This window comes from Grus americana, chromosome 21 (genome assembly GCF_028858705.1).
Source record: "Grus americana isolate bGruAme1 chromosome 21, bGruAme1.mat, whole genome shotgun sequence".
Taxonomy (NCBI): domain Eukaryota; kingdom Metazoa; phylum Chordata; class Aves; order Gruiformes; family Gruidae; genus Grus; species Grus americana.
In genome coordinates, this window is record NC_072872.1 from 2,824,620 (window position 1) to 2,843,362 (window position 18,743).

General features: G+C 49.6%; 1 protein-coding gene across 6 annotated transcripts in view; it reads right to left on the reverse strand.

The window, feature by feature from the left end:
• KAZN (kazrin, periplakin interacting protein) overlaps nt 1–18,743 on the reverse strand; it is a 226,066-nt gene that overhangs the window by 83,904 nt on the left and 123,419 nt on the right. For 4 of the 6 annotated variants that reach the window (XM_054849756.1, XM_054849758.1, XM_054849754.1 and 1 more), the window contains one exon: nt 6,315–6,492. The exons of 1 other annotated variant lie outside the window; for it this stretch is intronic. In XM_054849756.1, the coding sequence (XP_054705731.1) occupies nt 6,315–6,492 (178 nt within the window). Of the gene's footprint in view, nt 1–4,548; nt 4,567–6,314; nt 6,493–18,743 lie in introns of those variants that run through there. One more of the 6 variants, XM_054849760.1, reaches the window with a different exon arrangement.

The following is an 18,743-nucleotide window of genomic DNA, read 5'->3' on the forward strand; positions in this document are numbered from 1 at the left end:
AGAAATAAGCAATTTATCAGATTACTGAAGCTGTGGAGCCAGAGCCAGGCTGAGGGGCACTGGGGTATCAGGATGTCCCTGGGAGCCGCCATCTCCGGCCACTGTCACACTCAATCATAATCAATACATCTGCAAAGTTGTTCTTACCCGGCGACGCATTGTCCTCCTAACAAAGCCTCTGTTATCTTAGGTCCCCTTGGTTCACAGCCTGTCACCATCGCTCAACCTCAGCCCCTCGCCCTGGGGGAGGCACCCCCAAACCCTCACACCCCCAAGCCTCCAATTACCCCCCCTTGGCCAAGGGCGCACGAGGAAAATCTTGGGAAGAGCTTTTCCTCCCCTCTGCAGCTCCTGCAAACAAACGGACTACAAAAAGAACTTCAGCCAACGCTTTCAAAAGCGGATATTCAACATCTGCGTTCTGGTCACACAGCTCAGACTTGCTGCTGCTTTGTCCTAAAAAAAGCTAAACCCATTCCACCGCCTGCTAACACAGTACACATCTCCAAACACAGAGATATGCGTTTGTTTAGCCTGAGGTCTCCAGACCTGTTGCTTCCACAAAATCCATCCCAATACCTGAAAGCATCAGCCATAAAGACTCTAGCAAAATTATACCGCAAGAAAAAGCAGGAATAGATTGCAAGGCAGCGAGGAGCATCTCCCTGAGCCTTCAGCATCCCATGGGCGAGGACGTATCCTGAAAAATGAGGAATCTGGACGACCCATTCCCCGGGGTTTCGCACGCAGACATCACCGCAGCCTGGCTCCGCATGCCGAGTTACGAGCACACCGGTCCTGCAAGCTGCTGCGTCAGTACCAAGAGCTCTTAACTCACGCTTTGCTGTCAACAAGAAATTATGAGAATTGAATTTTAATAAGCTGGAGACTGAAGCTTTGCTATATATCGTGCTAGCGCTGAAGTTCAGCGCCTAATTTATAGTGATGTACTTCAGCCCTGTTTGGTAGAAGGAGAGGAGCAGGGACCACTCAAGCAAAGTCACTTGCCCCCAACGGCTGGGCAATGAGCCTCCCCAGCTGCAAAGCCTCTTTCGGCATCCCAGAGAGTTTCATACCAAGGATGCAGATTTTTTTCCTGCATCACCTGGCCCTGGTGCAAGAGAACACTGAGTTTACTAATGTATCTGGAGTAACAAAGAATAAGTAACAGCAGGAAAGGCTGCCCAGCCCCACCAGTGATTATTTGGGAGAACACCTGAATCCAACAGGCAAAATCATCCTTAATCTTCCCCAAGTTTAAGGCCAGGGCCAGTTCCTACCTCCCTCTCCCTGTCTGCAAGTCTAACACTAAACGTCTTCATGGTCATGCTGCAAACGGGGGAGTCAGAAACCCTGGATTAAGTCTTCCTTCAACTTCAGAGTTTACTTGAGCTTACTCATTCTCAGGAGCTTCACTAAAACTCCCCTGGACAGCCTTAAAGGAATGATAATCTAAACATTATGCTAACCATGCCAGATCAGGCTTTTGAATAGGAAAACTCCACAAAGGATATTTTAAATTAACATCTTCAAAGAATGAGATGTAATGGGGACCTGAAGTGCTGTCTGCAGCCAGTTCCTCGTGTCTGTAAACACCATATGAACATTGCACAAATTTATTTCCCAGCGCATACAATTGTTTCAGAGCATGAAACTAATTGCTCCCTCACTCCATGAGCTATGCAGGACAGAGGTAAATAAAGTAGGAAATTATTAGAAAGAGTAATAGCACAGCAAGACCTTGATCTTGCGATAAGAGTGATGCAAAAATGCTCCCGACACGACTGGACTGAGGTATCCAAATTCCTCAGGTTTCTTTACAATATCAGCTCTCAAGTTCTGGAAGAACAAATAGCAGGGAAGACTTCTGAAAAGATGAAAATGGTACATTTTCAACAGCCTGAGATGATTACTCACAAAATAGCAACAGCACAGAGCACGGAGGTAACTGATTGCCTCCTGGGCAAGTCAAAGTCTTTGCGTTGTAGCTATGAAAGCGTACAGAGATCAAAGAGAGAAAGAGAAAACTCTATTTTAGGCTGTCACGAGCATAAAGGTCCTCCTGGCCCTCTGGCATCACCAACTACCAAGACACAACTGAAATTTTCTGATGCTGCATGTGCCCGAGATCACTACGCAAGGAGGAGAAATCTTTTATTCCAGGAGCAGGGTGCAGCTCCTGCTCCCTTCCCAGCTGAATTTTGGCAGCACCCACGCAAACACCGCCATCCTCACCATCGCACCCCAGCTCCACGCGACGCGAGCTGGGACACAGTGACCACCCTGTGCCACCGACCCTCTGAAACCGGAAGCGAGATAAGCCAAATGCTGAGCGAGGTATCATTAATAACACTTAGCTATTGATTGTGCTTTACATCTTCAAGCACTTTACCAACATTAATTAAGGCATTTTCCATTTCATGCTGGGAGGAGACTAAAGCAAAACTGTGAGGCTAAACGGACCAACCGCCTGTTTCAGCACAGCAAGTCCTTGCACCCAAACTTTGGATCTCCCCACAGATCTTGTTTTTACTCAAACTACTGAAAATTCATGTGTAGATTTAGCAAAGACCCTAAGCCAAAAGCCCAGAGGTGCACCCAGCACGGAAAGCTGACCACAACGCTGCAACGGCACTCGCTGCGATGCTCTGCCTGCCCACCTGCATCCTCCTCATCCTCCCCATCCTCCTTTCCCGGACCACAGGGCACAGGCACGCCTTTTGCTCGCAATTAATTCAACCAATACTAATTCAAATGACAATTCAAACACGAGGGTGCTGACACACGGCTCCAGTGATGTTCCCGAGAGCTGCCTGTAATTGCTGCGCTAAGCGCTGGGGACATGCAGTATTGATTTCCACCCTGGTCTGCATCCAGGTTTAGACGGAGGCTGCAGCCAAAATATTTTCACCAGCAAACTTGCCATTTAAAAAAAAAAAAAGACTATCAGGACTGAAAAGTTCAAGTGATTAATGCTCACGTTAAGGACCGTAACAACACACAAATTTCATTCCTACCTACCTACGCACACCCACCATCCGCTCCTGCTCTCCCTCTTTGCTGAATTCTTCCAGTTTTGTTTTAAATTACGTAAAACAGGCCCTCGAAGCGTAGCTCTCCGCTGCAAAAATAGCACGTTATAGCAGAGAAGAGTCTCAGTGTGCACGAAAGGGGCAGAGTTATTACCTCGAGCTGTCTCAAGCTGCACCATAATTAGACGAATAACACATTTCACAAACTCGGTATTAATTACCAACCGAGCACGGCACGGAGGCACACATTTACCTCCTTTCACGTGACGTGGGACTGACCTGGAGCACCCGCCTGCAGCGATGACATCACCGAGCTCCTTCCCACGATGAGCAGAGGGACCTGATGATTCCACCACATGCTTCTCGGATGGACCAAAGCAGATCCCCGCCGCACACCCATCAGCCACCTGAGCACCACCGGCACACCCCACATTTGCAGGTAAGCAGCTGCCCACCCCGTTTACCAGCCTCCTGCCTTCCTTTAACGTATTTGCACAAATCAAACAGCTTGGCAACCCTCCCGCTTATCAGACACACGACAGCAGAACTATTCAGAGATACTTGTTTTCCGCCCATCCTTCCGAACATCGTCTCAAAACCCTTGAGGAAAAGCATAAGGCTCGCTACAGATACCTTGGGCCTGCCCGTACACACACAGGGATGTAGGGGAGCATTTATGGCAGTATATAAACAATAGTACCAAACTTAGGGAGGAAACCCAAAACAGAGTGAATCTAATCAGTGGGGTTTGCTGAGACCGATTACTCTCCCCCTTCTCCTCAATAAGCACGACGAACGCAATGCTCTTCAGATGCAATTTTACACTTAACTGATTGGCTTCTGTTACAACAGCAGTGGTAAATGGCTGGATGTATCACATTTTAAATAACAGCCTCTTAAAACTCGTAGGGAAGATAAAAACCACAGCTACAGCTACAAGGCCACGGAGTCACACCTCGTTAGGGAAGCGTCCTCGCTCCTAGACACCAGCGCACTGAGCCAAATTTGCCAGCTTGAGGAGCAGCAAGGTGGAGTGACCCCTCCAGCAGCTTCAGCAGCTGTTGGAGGTACCATTCTCGCACCCAGATGAAGATGGGGCCACTCCTGGCCACCGGCTGCAGGAACCCCACAAGCCCCGGGCATTTCAATTTTCACTCCAAAGCATGTGTAATTATAGTTATTAAGCAGAAACACACACATTTTGGGGAACAGAGCGCATTTCTTCGGCGCTGTTATAGAGTACCAATTGTTTTCCAGCATGCTGACAGTAAAGGAAACCAAAGAGGAGTTTTTCCATCACACAACAGATTAGAAAACCTCCGAGGAAAACAAAAAAGAAACCCCGACCCTTGGAGAACCACACACACATCCCTCCCTTGCCAGGGCGCGCTGTGGGAACAAAGGCACTGCCCCTCTGCACAACCACGTACGTCTCTCCGAAAGTCTGCTGGAGAAGAAACAAACCGCAGCATACCCACAGAAATAGGTGTGGGCATGAGCCGCCAAAGGAGCGTACCTGCTTTTCTAGCTGGAAGGCTGCATTTCCACATTCACGCTGATGCCCTCTATGGCGTGTCACCAGCTGCATTCCCGATCCCCCCGCTCCGGTGGGGGAGGATGAAGGCAGCCTCCTTCTGCCCTTTCAGCAGATTTTTATAAACAAAAGTGCCTCAGTAGCCTGGATGCAGTATACGGCAGGGTCCGGCTCAGGCACCTATACATATCAGTTCTGAAAATACCTGACAGCAGCACACGTAACTTCACTCCCACGTACCCACAACTACCAGGAAGCTCTGCTGGGTCCAGCTCCTGCCGCACAGCAAACCCACCTGATGATGGATTAACTTTGTTTAACAAGTGGAATTCACACACCACACCCCCACTACCAAAACAGCAAAATACACCAGGCTGGATGGAACAAATCCACAAATTAATCCCTCTCAATCACTTTGCGTTAACGCCACGAACAACAAAACACCGGCGGTGCAACAGCAACCTGCCGGGAGCAGCAATGCCCACCAAGAGCTACGCAACCTTTAAAAAGCTACAGCTTAACCAAAACACGACTGTTAAATATTGCCTAACCACCATACCAAGAGATACTCACAGTAAATAAGTAACAAGTAAATAACCACTACTGACATTTTTATCACACAGGTGTAAATTCAGCTCAGTTATCAGGAAAGAGGAGGGCTTGCACTATTTTTGCTCTGACACCAAGGCTGCTCCAGGGTGAACCGTCATGCAAGTCTGCAATTATTTGGTAAATATATATATATTTGTATTTAAATGTTTCTAAAGTAACAGCGATGGCAGCACCACTTTGATTAGCAGAAAGCAGCGAATTTCAGCCAGGCGAGAGCCAGACCCCATCAAGAGCGCTGCAGAAGCCATTCGGACCCTGTCAGTTAACCTTCACGCAAAGCCACGAGCATAAATCACTTCCCACTCCCCCTGCACCCCGTTTGCCACCCTCGGCCTCTGCTGCTCCAGCTCCGAGGCCTGCTGACAACTTTTTGGGGGTTTAAGAGCAGAGGAGGGGGGATGCATGCATCGCATAGGGTCTCTGCAGACCCTTCGCCCTAGACTCAATAAAAGCATGCCTTGGGTATCGGCCGTTTAGGGGGTCGGCTCCCCGCAGCCACGCACGGCACCGAGCTCTCCTGCTGCCGGCTCCCCCCCCCCACCCCGGGTCTGCCCTCTGCCCCCCCCCCCCGCCCGGCGACGCGCCCCGGACCGGACCAGACCGAGCCCCCGGGGCCGCCGGCAGCGGGGGAGCGGCGGGGCCGGAGCGCCCGGATCGCGGCTGTAACATGGCTGCTTTCCTACCGAATTACGAAACCGGTTATGGGAGCCGGGGTACCGCGGAGAGCCGGCGTGCAGGGAACAGGCGAGTTCAGCAACGTGCTGGGGATGGCGGGGGGTGGGTGTGTGTGGAGGGGTGAATCCCTCCTTGGGCTGGGGGTGCTGGAGCCGAAAGAGATGGAAAGTAGCAGCAGGCTGCTAAAAATCAAAGGGGGAATCCGCAACCGGCGGGTGGAGCCGGGTCCCGACGGGACGCACCGGCCCCTCAGCGGCTTCGCTCCGGCCCCCCCCCCCCCCTTGCACCACCCCGGAGAACGCAACTAAACAAACAATGACAAACAACAACGAACGGCGGCGGTTTCCAGGCGGCGGCAGCGCCCGCGGAAGATGCCCCCCCCCCCTTCCCTCCTTTCACCCCCCCACCCATCACCACCACCGGGGCGGGGGGGGGGGGGGGTCGCGGGCGGCAGCACCCACCTTGCGCGCTGTGCGGGCCGTGCTCCATGACCGGGTCGCTGCCCAGCTCGGCCAGGCGGCGGCCGGTGGCGGCCAGCTCGGCGCGCAGCGCCGTCACCTCCTGGCCCGCCGCCTGCAGCGCCCCGTCGATGCGCAGCGCCAGCTGCTTGTTGTCGTCCATCATGTGCAGGATTTTGGCCTGGGGGAGGGAGGAAGAGGAGGAGAGAGGTGAGAGAGCGGGAGCGGCATGCGCCGCCGCGGGGGGGGGGGGGGGGGGGGCGGGGGACGGGGACAGGCAGGGAGCTGTGGCGGGCGAAGGGGCTGCCTGAGGGGGAGACGCGCGAGTGGGAGTGGGTTGTGCGAGGGGCGGTGCGAGGGGAGTGGGCTGGGCGGGGGGGGGGGCGCAGGGGAGTCGGGCTGTGTGAGGGGGGTGTGTGAGGGGGGGAGTGGGGGGTGAGGGGCGGGGGTGTGAGGGGGGTGTGTGAGGGGGGGAGTGGGGGGGGTGAGGGGCGGGGGTGTGAGGGGGGTGTGTGTGAGGGGGGGGAGTGTGAGGGGGGCGCAGGGGAATGGGGCTGTGTGAGGGGGAGAGTGTGAGGGGGGGAGTGTGAGGGGGGCTCTGCACGCGGCGTGCGAAGGGAAGGGGGGGTGTGCAATGGGGGGGGGTGTGTGAGGGGGGCGCAAAGGGGAGCGGGCTTGTGCAAGGGGGGGAAACAGGGGCGGCTGTGCAAGGGGGAACAGGCTGTGCGGGGAGGAGGGGTTGCCCCCTACCTGTTGCCCCCCCCGGCAGCCCGGGCAGGGCCGCGACGGAGGCGAGCGCGGCTGGGCCGAGGGCATCCGCGGCGTTACGCGGCGTTACGCGGTGCTCGGCGTCTGCCGCGGAGGCGGGTCCCTCCTGCGCGGGGCGGGCAAGCAAAGGGGGGGAACCCTGCGGCGGTCGCGGCAGCGCTGCGTTTCTAGCGAGACCACCACCCACCCATCCATTCCCCCACCCATCCATCCATCCATCCCCCCATCCATCCCCCGGGAAGTTTGGTGCCGCTGCGCGGGTGCGGTGAGTGCTGCAGTGCCCGCAGCTGGCCGCGGTGTGCTTGGAATTACCACTCATTAAGTGCCTTTCTGCTCACTGGGCTTAGGTTCACCCCGGTGCGTGGCCATACCCGAAAGCTGCGTGCAGCAGGTGGAGGTAAAATGGGCTCCAGAAATCCCCCTGGAAGGATTTGGGGGGGCGGGAAGAGCAACCTGTATGCTGTCACTGCTGTAGCAATGGTTAATGCGAGAGTCCTTACGCTGGCGGTTGATGTGGCACGAACCCAGGGTGAAAAATCGAGAATTATTCGGTATCATCGCTGGCGACTGCTAGAGGGAGCGCTGATGTTTCCCTGTGCCTTATCAATGCCTCGGAGGGATCCAGTTGTGTGCTTGCCAGGGCCTGGGCTGCAGCAAGCCTGCAGAGCTGTGATCCCAACCAAGGCAGCTTCATCCCCACCAAAATGAAACGGTCCTGCTCTGGAAACCGCGGCCTGCATGGCTGCACCTCTTCGAACCATCCCTACCCTCCGAAAGCTGTGGGCAGCAGCGCTGCGTGGTTTTACCTGAGCCACGCGCGCCTTGAAAAGTTCGCAAACGGGTTTAGGAACTGGGCGGGAGCCCCCACGGCGGTGGGGTGGGAGCCTGCGGGGCCCTGCGGAAACGTGAGTGGGTGCAGGGAGCCAGGGCTGGCGAGGAAAGGCTCTTGTCAAGGGAAATCCAGAGAAAATCACAATCCTTAAGGAAAGAAGGAGAAACAGTCCTGCCCGTGTCTGTACGATTTGCAAAACCCTCCAATATTTGCCTAAAGTCAGGCTTTTGGCTGACCAAGCTGAGAATTTGGGGCAGTTCCTTGAACTTCAGGATGCCCTTCTGCATCACCGCTGGCATTGCAGAGACCTTAGCCAAACCGCAGTAAAACCGATAGAAAAGCTCTTCCCTTCTGAGAGCCGCAAAGATAACTCTGGGAGAGGCTTGACCTGAGATAAAGCAGAAGCGCGTCGCTGTCCCGCGCAGTGACGGTCCCCGGGGAGCGCTGGGATGTGGCTCTGCAGAAGCAGAGGGGTTTGGCGTGCAATGTCCCCAGGCAGCGTTCAGGAACAGAAATCAGGTAAATCCATCACATCAGTCTGCTGACAAACAACACTACGATCGGCCTGGGTCCCTCAAAACCTCAGACCTGGTCTGGATCGTGCGTATCGCCAGCTCTGTGAGAGCGAAAAGGACTGAGACCTTGTAATCCATGAAAGGATTTTGTAAAACAAAGAAAATCTAGTATTCAGATAAATGGTACAGCGGCTTTCTCAAGGGAAAGTAATTTTTTGACTGCGGGTTTCCAGCAGTGTTTGCAACCCAAGCGCTAGCACTGGGCCAGGGCACTTGGAATATGGATGGAAAGGGCTCTTTTCCTTAATGAATTCCCAAAGGGCGGACAAACAACCCGCAAGGAGAATAAATGCAATTTTTTAAATTCTTTCTTCATCATCTATGCAGCCATCCCAGAACAAGATAAAATTCTTTAAGTATATATAGAAACTGAATTCTAATCAAGATAAATGCCTGGTTTCATGCCTAATTTACATGAGTATTTGCTGCAAACTGTGCTTGCAAATGAGAGAATTATGTATGTAACCAGATAACCTGAATGTGCAATCGCAGTACCAGATATGCAAAACTTAGTCATTGCACTTGAATACAACGTAAGCTTCAGCAGAAAGGAACTCGGCTTTAAAGTGCAGGCACATTATTTTTATCGTAAAAAATCAGGTTAAAACTGATTTGAGCCTTCCAAGAACACGTTCGGTTGCTGAAGCAAAGTCCAAATTATGGTTCTTACTCAATCTAACCTTAATAATAGACTAGGTGAGTTGCTGTACTGGCAGCTCTGGAATCTTTTTAATTTACTGGTGCAAGAGAATCTCTACATTAGCGCATGTGCTATTTAAAAAATATGTTTCTTAAACTTGGCTGTGGACTCATCCGTAAATTAATAACCTCGCTTTAAAAAAAAAAAATCTTCCTTATTACTTTAAGTCCTTTTGAGATTCCCCTGAAGATATCTTGAAAGATTTTCTCCCCTTCCCCATACCTCCTCCCATCCTTGCTAGGGAACAGCCGGGTCCATTTAAAATTGATTTCAATCTTTCAAAGCAGGATTTGATTTCTCCGAGCTTCCGCCTGGAAAAAGTGCGCAGCGTCGCAGCAATCCTGAGCTGTCAGCTGGCAGAGCTCGAGCCCGGCAGAAAGCGAGCGCGGGGCGGCAAAGGGATTTCCGAGGTGAGGGTGGCTGGGGGTTTGCTGGCCACGTGCAATTAAAGAGGTGTGATGTACCCCGCAGTGCTGCTGCCCCGGGTTTTGCAGCGATGCTGACCCCATCCCGCAGCCTGTGCCGCATGTGCACACCCCTACATATTCTCGACCCAAAATCTCCCTGCGCCCTGACCCTGGTTCTGAGATAGGGGCGACCCACGAAGCCACAGAAAGGTCCCGATCATTGCTCAGGCAGCAAAACTGCCTTCAAAGGAGGAAGGATTAAAAATATCACCAGGGTGTGCTTTCAACGTGCGATACCTGAGGATTATTTTGGGTCGAGGTGATTCCCATTCGGAAGGCCAAGCCTTTGCTGAAATCCTCAAAATTGGGATGAAATGAAGCATTAGGAAATGAATTGGGTCTTATTCCCTTTCTCCCGTTAGTTTTGAATTAACAAAAAATTTAATTAAAAGCTAATTAAATAGCCAAAATTAGAAACATATTATTTCCCAGAATTGCTTTGCTTTTTTTTTTTTTTTTTTGCTTCCAATTGCAGCTTTTACCAGCAGCTTGACAGCTCTGCAGCAAGTCCGTGTCCCGAAGGGATGGGAGTCCCTGGCCACGCAGATGATGCACTGAGAGCTCGGGAATATTTCCTAAGGACACACAGGAAACCCGAGTCAACGCCAACAACTCTCAAGTGTCCATTCAGCATCTTTTCAGATGAAAAAACCCCTCAATTTTGGGCAACGTGTTCTAGCGGTAGCATCACATCCAGCCAGGCTGTTTCTCAAGAACATGTAGATGGTATAAATGTGGATGGAGGAAGATTTGAGACTACTACCCATCCCGTTCGCTCGCTTTGCAGCCTAAGGAATGCAGTAAAGGGAATATGAGAAGGTTTAGGAGTTGAAAAAGGGCTGAGTAGCACATGGGCATCGTTCAGGCCTTCCAAACACTTTAATTTGCTATTCAGATTGCCACTTTTTATAGTTTAATATGTACAATACGCAAAGGAACCAGTTTAGCTAAATGGGAAAAGCCTTTTGTGTTAAGGTTGAACATAATCTAATACGGCCCTTTGACTTGATTCAATTAAATCCTATCTTTTCCAATTAAATAATCGGCCAGAATTTAATAAAAATGAGTTTCAATGTGTCATCCTGCAGAATGATGACCTCTGAGATGGTGAAGGCTTATGTAAATTCTGCTGATCGCTTTTTATCAGCTTGTGTCTCACTTCCTCCAAAAAAAAAAAAAAAATTGCCTTCTGTCTGAATATTTACATTATTTTCTCATCTGCTCCATGTATCTCTGTTTGCAGTAACAATTCCCAGGTGAAAGGGCTGCGAGTATCACCAGCTTCTTTCAGCAACATCCTCTAAAATGGACCTTCTGTGATTGGAAAAAAAGATGGGATTTTTGATCTCCGCCTCTATTTTGTTAAGCCCTGGCACGCTGCACCGCAAACAGTGGCAATTTGGCCCTTTCCAAATGTCACCGGAGGCATCTGTGTGGCCAGTCATCTGCAAAGAAAAGCGCACTGAGAAAAAAAACGGTCAAAGAGACCAGCAAACTTTAGCAGCAATCACCAGAAAAAGCACAGTGTGCCTCGAGTTCAATAGTCTGTTGTAGCTCAGCTCCGCTAAGTCATTTCCATCCAAGTTACAATAGTTGCTAATGTCTACGATTCCCCCCCCCCCTCTACAAAGGTCGTATTTTTATTTGTGTATTTATAACTGCATTTGACCCCTCCTCTCGCTCTTAAAATACTGAGCACCAACTCTTTTCTTCCTCATTCGGAGTATACGGCAGCATCTTAATGCAAACCTTGCTGATGGGTTACTGCTGCGCTGTAGCTGAAATGCTGGTGCTTTAGTTAATAAGTTATTAAAACAAGATTAAACAGAGCTAAGGATGGACGGGATAAAAATTTGGGTGAATATTCTCATTTTCCCCACGATGCTGCAGTGACATGATTCCCCATCGCCGTTTCTGTGCAGGTGAAGGGGTCCCGGTGACCTTCCAGTGCTGCGCATCCCTCGGGACCGCGAAAACAGACCCATTAATGTTTATAAAGTGTCTCAGACTGGGGGAATTACATCACCGCAGTGAGATACAAGCTTAATGGATCAAAACAAACCCCAGATCCAAACCCCCCAGCTTAGACACATCTCAGTTACCCGGCGCAAACCTCGAGGAATCCCACTGAGAAGGGATAATTGAGGGAAAAATGTGATCCCAGAGATTTTTCTCCAGTAAACCCATTTTACGTTAATAGGAAGCAGATTTCTAGACCCCTTGCAAACAAATGACTTCCACAGCATATTTCACAGCTGAGCGCATCTATGGCACCAGCCTTTATACGCAGCTCTATTAAACCCAACATTTGTTTAATGAATTACAGCATCCGATGAAGCTGTGTACGTTCAGCCTATATTTCAATGTTTATGGGGACGACGTCAGCAGCCAGCTTTTCACAAGCAGGTATCGGTGTCAGTGGTGAGCTCCCGCTGCAACGTACCCAAAACTTCCAACATTTCTTGGTTTCTGCTTTCTTGACTATCACGGGCAGTTGACTGCTGTTTAGTTTTGTCAAGCTGTAAGTGCAATTACCCAGGAGTTTCGGGGTCTCTGCTTAACATAAAACTGTTTGGATTCAGTGCAAATCTGGGGGGGGGGGGTGTCTCCCCATTGATGAACCACGTCTGTCATCTGAGAGAGATAAACTGTCGCGCATCTCCCACCCGGCTGGGGTTGGTCCGTGCAACTGCAAGGTGAATTAAGCCATTCAAACTCACGCAGAAACACGGTTGACGTGCTGCAGCTATCTCCAAGATGACCTCATCTTCATCTCACGGGTCAATATATAAACCTTGGCAAAGATCTAACTCTGGCCCACCCTCCTGTTTTAACATATCCCCTGCTGCAGACTATGCATGAAGTGCTCCCTTTCGTGACACGTAGCAGCAATAGCGATGCCGGTGCTGTGCTAAGTTAGCTTTCTTGCATCAGTACCTCCGATTTGTGGTGGTCTCCAGCCCAGCTCTCCCCACCTAGGAGCAGGTTTGCTGGGTCGTTCCTACGTAGGTGCTGTAGGTCTCATTAAAAGAAGGGGTAAGCCCCGAAGGTGAGCAGAGCTGTCTGGTTACACTTTGCTGCAAAAACTGTTTTCATTGTAGCTTGGGCTGAAATATCCCTAAGGAGCTGGTTTTAGCATCGAGGTCCCACTCGATCTGAAACGGTCCGCGGCCGTTGCCCTGGGCCAGCCGCTCCCCAGCAGAAGGCTGCAGAAGGATGTCCTGAGCTCCGGCGCTGGCCCCTCCGGGCAGGTTCAGAGCTGAGCTGCCTGGCAGGGGCTGTGCTCGCTGCGTGGGTGCTTGGCGGTGGCTCAGCAAGGCACGGGACCTCTGGCAGCGGTGAGTGGGTGGGTGAAACGCCAGCAAGTCGTGGAGCCCCACGAATGCAGCCAGGGACTACACAATAGCTCAGTAGCACCCAGTTCTGTCAAACTGCGTGGGTTTCTCAACTAGCTTCCTATAAAGAGAAATAGGGAGCAAAGAGAAAGAACTTCAGGCAAAGTCTGTATGAAATACTATTTCCCCATCACAAATTGGGAGGGGAAAACCGCGGTTAGGTTTTTGCAGAACTGCAGGGGTGACCTGGGAGATCAGGTCCTACTGACTTAGCACCAGACGTCATCTGTCCTCTTGGGAAGGGAAGAATGGGACGTCCACAGAGACGTTGGCTTTGCAGACCCGATTTACCAGCCGTTCAGACGCTACTATAAGGATCATATAAAATCTTAAATGAATAGGGAGATTCGGAAGCACTTAGATAGCAGGATAATAGGTGCCATGAAAAAAATCCTGTGATCAGTCAGCAGACAAATACATACTGAAATTAGGTGTTAGTGGGACAGATGCAGGAAAGGTGATTATGGGTTGCTTCTGTGTTTCCTTCGGCAGCAATGATGACACACGGGGTGGGTCAATGTACCCTGTCATTAATACAGCATCAGCATTCATCTGACAGTTTCTTTGTCCTGTGAAGTCAATTCTTATGAAGATTTGATGTGAGCAAGAGGCGCGGTGAAATTCAGACGCCTTTGAATTTTCATGACCCTCTAGGTGCTTTAGCCTGGCAGATTACGGCAAGGCCACTGTCCTAAATTGGGCAGTAGGCAGGAATAAACATTTGCACCCACCCGTTTCGACTGTGGCAAAAAATACCGTTGGCAAAACCAGCGGAAGAAACAGCCCTTTCCTCCCTCGCCAGCAAACAAAACTAGAAACAGGGTCTGCAGGGCAGAGCGCCTGGGAAGAGTCAGCTAGAGCATCCTGGAAAAGGAAGACGCTGGAGAGAAATGTAATTTTTTACTGGGATGTTTGTGAAGTGAGTACAAGATGAGATCTGGAGTGTGGGTCAGGCCTCTAGAATAATCCTAAGATTAACGCAGAAATGGAGAGGTCTGTGGTGGGAGTAAAGCAGAGGGGATTCAGCGTGCGCAGCACACCCTCCCCATTGGCACCTGCCACCCAGGGTGCACATCGGCATCCACAGAATTCCCACGGAAAGCATCCTTGAGCCAAAGCATGCTCTGGTGTAAACCTCCTCTCCTGTTTTGTCGGCAGCACCGACACTGGGGAACACCTAGTTTGAGGATTGCCCCACCGAGAAACCAGCAGCTTTTTCAACAAAAGAGTGTGGCTGGGAACTGCGAAACAATAAAACTAGCTTTTTTTTTTCTTTTTCTTTTTTTTTTTTCAAGATGCTGCCAGCAGGGTGGACTAATCCTGTATTGCATAAGATGACAAACATACAATTACATTCCCCACTAAACTATGACAGCTTCAAAAATATACCTAGATAACGTTTCAGCGTTGAGAAGGCAGCTGAAAAAATGGAGCAATATTCATACGTATACACCTTACATGATCTACAGTCACGTTTTAAGGCTTCCGTATGTATTCATTGATCTTATGCATTTGGGGCTTGGAGCGTATCGATGTCCATCTCCTTAACTATTCGTAACGCACATTGACTGGAGTCATCTACTCTGTCAAAAAAAAAAAAAAATCACTTTTTCAGGATTGAGCAACACCTTTATATCAGATAATGCACAGGTATCTTATTTCTTTGGTTAGGTAGGAAAATACGCAGCCGTTGTTTCGCAGGATGGGGAAACTGAGGCACAGATGGGCTGTGACCACGTAGAAAAGGGCCTGGCTCTTAACAACCTACTGCACCCTATAAAACACAGCCAGCCCTTCTACTAAATACGGAACAATTCCTTCCTGTCTTGCCTAAAAAAGTGTAGTGTTAGTTATACTCTCGGGCAATTTTTGTAGTGTTCTGCTATTAATGAGGCGGAGGTGGAGAGGTTAGGGTTAAAAAGCAGGGAGTGCAAGGCTGTAAGCACGGGGACACGGCTGCGTCTGCCAGACGAAATAGCTCAGCGTATTTTCTACTTTAGCACAGTGTACAAAACCAAAAACATGGTAACAACCCCCCCATTTTTTAGGTATTGTACTAGCACACACCTTTTGTCCAAACAGGAGGTTTTAATGAAATCTGCTGGAGGTTGATTTACCCTAATGTAGCACCCAGGCATGGAAGGGCAGGGGGTATGCTGCTTCTAATAAAGTCCATTTAGCTTCTGACGTAGATTACTTAAAAACAAACAAACAATAAAAACCCCAACTACACCAAACGCACAAGCGTGATAAAGTATCTCAGTATAAAATCAATACCGAGGCGATTAGCAGCCTTTGAAAAATTCTGGCTCTAAGTCAGTCCATGGCAGAGATCAGATGGAGGTGCTGTCAACTCACTTGGGCATTTTACTTTGCTGCTGATATACGACAGTTAAAATCATCTAAAATGATTCCCATTATTCCTGCATTTTCTCCTTTTTCCCCGGGGGAGCACTACGCAGCCGGGCACCCATCCCACCCACCACCCGCAGCACTCCCCATCTGCACGACCTCCCGTGTCCGGGGGGAACCCCCAGGCTGTCAAGGCTTTCTTATCAGTTCTCTCACTTTGGGGGAAAAGTGGAGATAAGGCTGGGCAGCCGTGAGCTGCCGCAGCCGGACCCATGTCCCTCTGTCTGATCCCCAGCTGCCGCTGGGAGCAATCTGTGGTCCCAGATGGCTAGCGCTGGTCATCACCCGGCACGCCAAGAAGAGTTCAGTCCTCTGTTAGAGAGCAGGGTTGAAGCATTACCTAGCCCTTCAGCTAACTCAGGTGGGACTTATTTACATTAATATTATTGATATTAATAGCTTTTCATGAAAGCGGGGAAGTTTTCTCCAGGCCTGGTGCACCGGAGAAGAGGGAGATGCCTTGAAATGAAGGCTTGGTGGAGCAGGAGGGACCCAAGAGAAAGCTGATGTTCTCATCGGGTGATCTCAGAGAAAGCCGGGGCAGATATGTAGGACTGTCTGAAAATAATAAGGGTGCAAAATGCTAAATGAATAATATTTTTTAAAAGCACAGCTGGATAGATTCCTTAGAAAAATCTAAACATGTCGTTAAGCTCCAGTGCGTGACAGAGGTTCCGTGGGTACCAGCACGTTCGTCACCCCAAAGGTCTTCAGGACAAGACTCGAATCACTCAGCTGGCAGGATTGTTGGCAGAGGGATTTTAAGGTGGTGGTACATGTAAAACCTATCGACGGCAATTAAACAGAGCAGGACAACTGCCAAGCTCTTGTGTTTGCTCACTGTCAGTAGGTTTTATAGATACAGAGATACATATCTACAAAGCTATTCAAGTGCATTTAATTTTTCCAATACCCCCGCGCTGTAGCTTGTACGAGGGTCATATGTTTATCCTATAAAGTTGGTGACTTCATAACGCAGTACTTGGCTCTAGGGCAGGTTTTGTATTATTAACTTCCTTCCAGCGCATATAGAAAAATAAAACCTCTCCCCATTGAAAACCCCGGGATGAAATTTTGTCGGGCGTTGGGTGCAGTTGGTCATAGTGCCAGAACCCAGGGGTGGGCGATAAGTTTGGAAAAATCCAGAACCTCAAACCTGAGACAGAAGACGCGAGCTGAGGCGTGGGAAATACAGGGCTGGGAGGTGGGGACCTCAGTGTCACGGTGCAGAGACAAAGGGACAAGGGAAAAAAAACCCCACGGTGCCTTTTGTAACATCCCCATTTATGTTCTAGACTAAATGTTAGGCCAGACCTGCAGTGAGAGGGGTGATGCTCCGTCCCTCACGCCCCTCGCTATCCGAAAGGTCTGGGCAAGCAGGAGAAGTGACGTAGGACTGTTTGGCTGGTTTTCTTGCCTTCCGTAGGACTGTTTGGCTGGTTTTCTTGCCTTCCGATGACACCCCATTAAAACTAACGGTTCATAATCTGCACCAGACAAGCTCGCCTCAAGATAAAGATCTGCCTCATTTGCAGTTACATAATTAGCAATTACCCTAATTTCACTTACATTAAATTACATTTTTTTAAAAATAAACGTTATCTTTTCTGATAAAAAAAATAAAGCGGCCTGGGTCTACTGCAGACTGTTTTATAGAAACCAGCAGCATCATTATCCTGTTCTCAGATATAATGTCTAGACACTTTCAGTGAAAATATTCATTATTGCTAATTTGCATCTCTTTCAATTCTAGGATGGAAATCAAATAAAGATGTCAAAACAGCGCTACCTCTGCCACAGAAAAAAAAAGGAGACACGGTGACCCCCAAGTCCTTCCAAACGTGAGCTTAGCTTGTGTGAAAAGAAAGCATCGCCGGCATCCTCGGAACTGAGGGCAACGCTAGATGAAAGATGAGCAAAGAAAATCAGGGGAAAATAATGGTGTAAGAATCTGGATCTGAAATCTGCGGCTTTAAAGAGGGGAAGAAAACCAAGGAGCTCGGCAGCGAGCCACAGCCATAGCACAGAAACCTGCTCGGGTGGGTTGAGTTTTGTGAGGACACTGAGCCAGACTGAGTTACAAAGCAGGGTTTGGAAAGGAGAGTGAGGGAATTTGCTTCTGGCCTCCCCTACGTTTCCGTGGGAGCGGAGGCTCTTATGTCCCTTAGGCTTACGTGAAAAATCCCAGCCTTTACCTGCAAGAGGTGTTGAAATACAGATGTTAATCAGGATGGCGGTAACTCAGGTGGGTTTAGTAGAGACTTTTCCTGAAGATAAAGTACGTTTTAAACGTACTCCTTCCTTGCTAGTAACAAAACTTGCCATTAATACAAGGAAATATATATATATATATACACACACCTCAGAAACACATGCTTCACTGAGCTTGGAGAATAAAGCTAAAATAATCTTCTTATAGAAAATAGGGACGAATACTTAAAAATAATAAAAAGTTGGTGAATATTCATTTGAACTCCTAAGCAAATTTGCCCTTGTCATATTTGCATCTCTCTTGTGTTCTCTTTCTGTGCAATAGAGTTTTATTAGCATGAACATTCACAGAAAGTGAATTTGAAGACTGAATACCCATGGGATATGAATTTTAAATTCACTTGCTGTGTGCACTCACCCAAGAAACTTGATCATAATTGTTTATTATACTTAAATATTTATATTGTGGAAGCACTTGTTAGATAAAAAGGCTGAGATGCTCTGGTGCTGGGTGCTGTACAAACACTGTCCCAGGCTTACAGAAATTACCTCCATCCCCAGCAAACACAAACACTGACGCGTGACACGTTCCACCAGGCTCGGTCACGTAAGAGGCGAGATGGCGGGCAGCAGATTTCAAGGTCACGAACAAGCATTGGGGTAGAGGGGTGAAAGACCAAAATGTTTCTGCAATTTTCCAAGAAAAACTGAGAAAGTTGCAGTGTGTACGCTAAATGGCACGACCTTGCACGGAGTGCGTTTGTACGGGATATTTGAAATAGAGTCGGGAATTTAAAGTTCATCAGAGACATCCTCGTTGAAGCATTTTTACTGCCTTACGGTCCTAGGGCATGGACACCAGCTTTCACTTGGGAGCTCAGATTTCAGCGCTCGCAGTGCCTTTAGGGTTTACAATAGATCCTTACATTTTCCATTCCCCTCCCCTGCTCCCCATTTGCATTTAGCAACGCTCCAGAAAGCAGCACCCACTGCTGCACCCAACGGCGCTGCCTCCCCCAGCAGATTCCTGGCAGGACAGCGGTGGCTCCGCAGCAGGGATCACGTCCCTGGT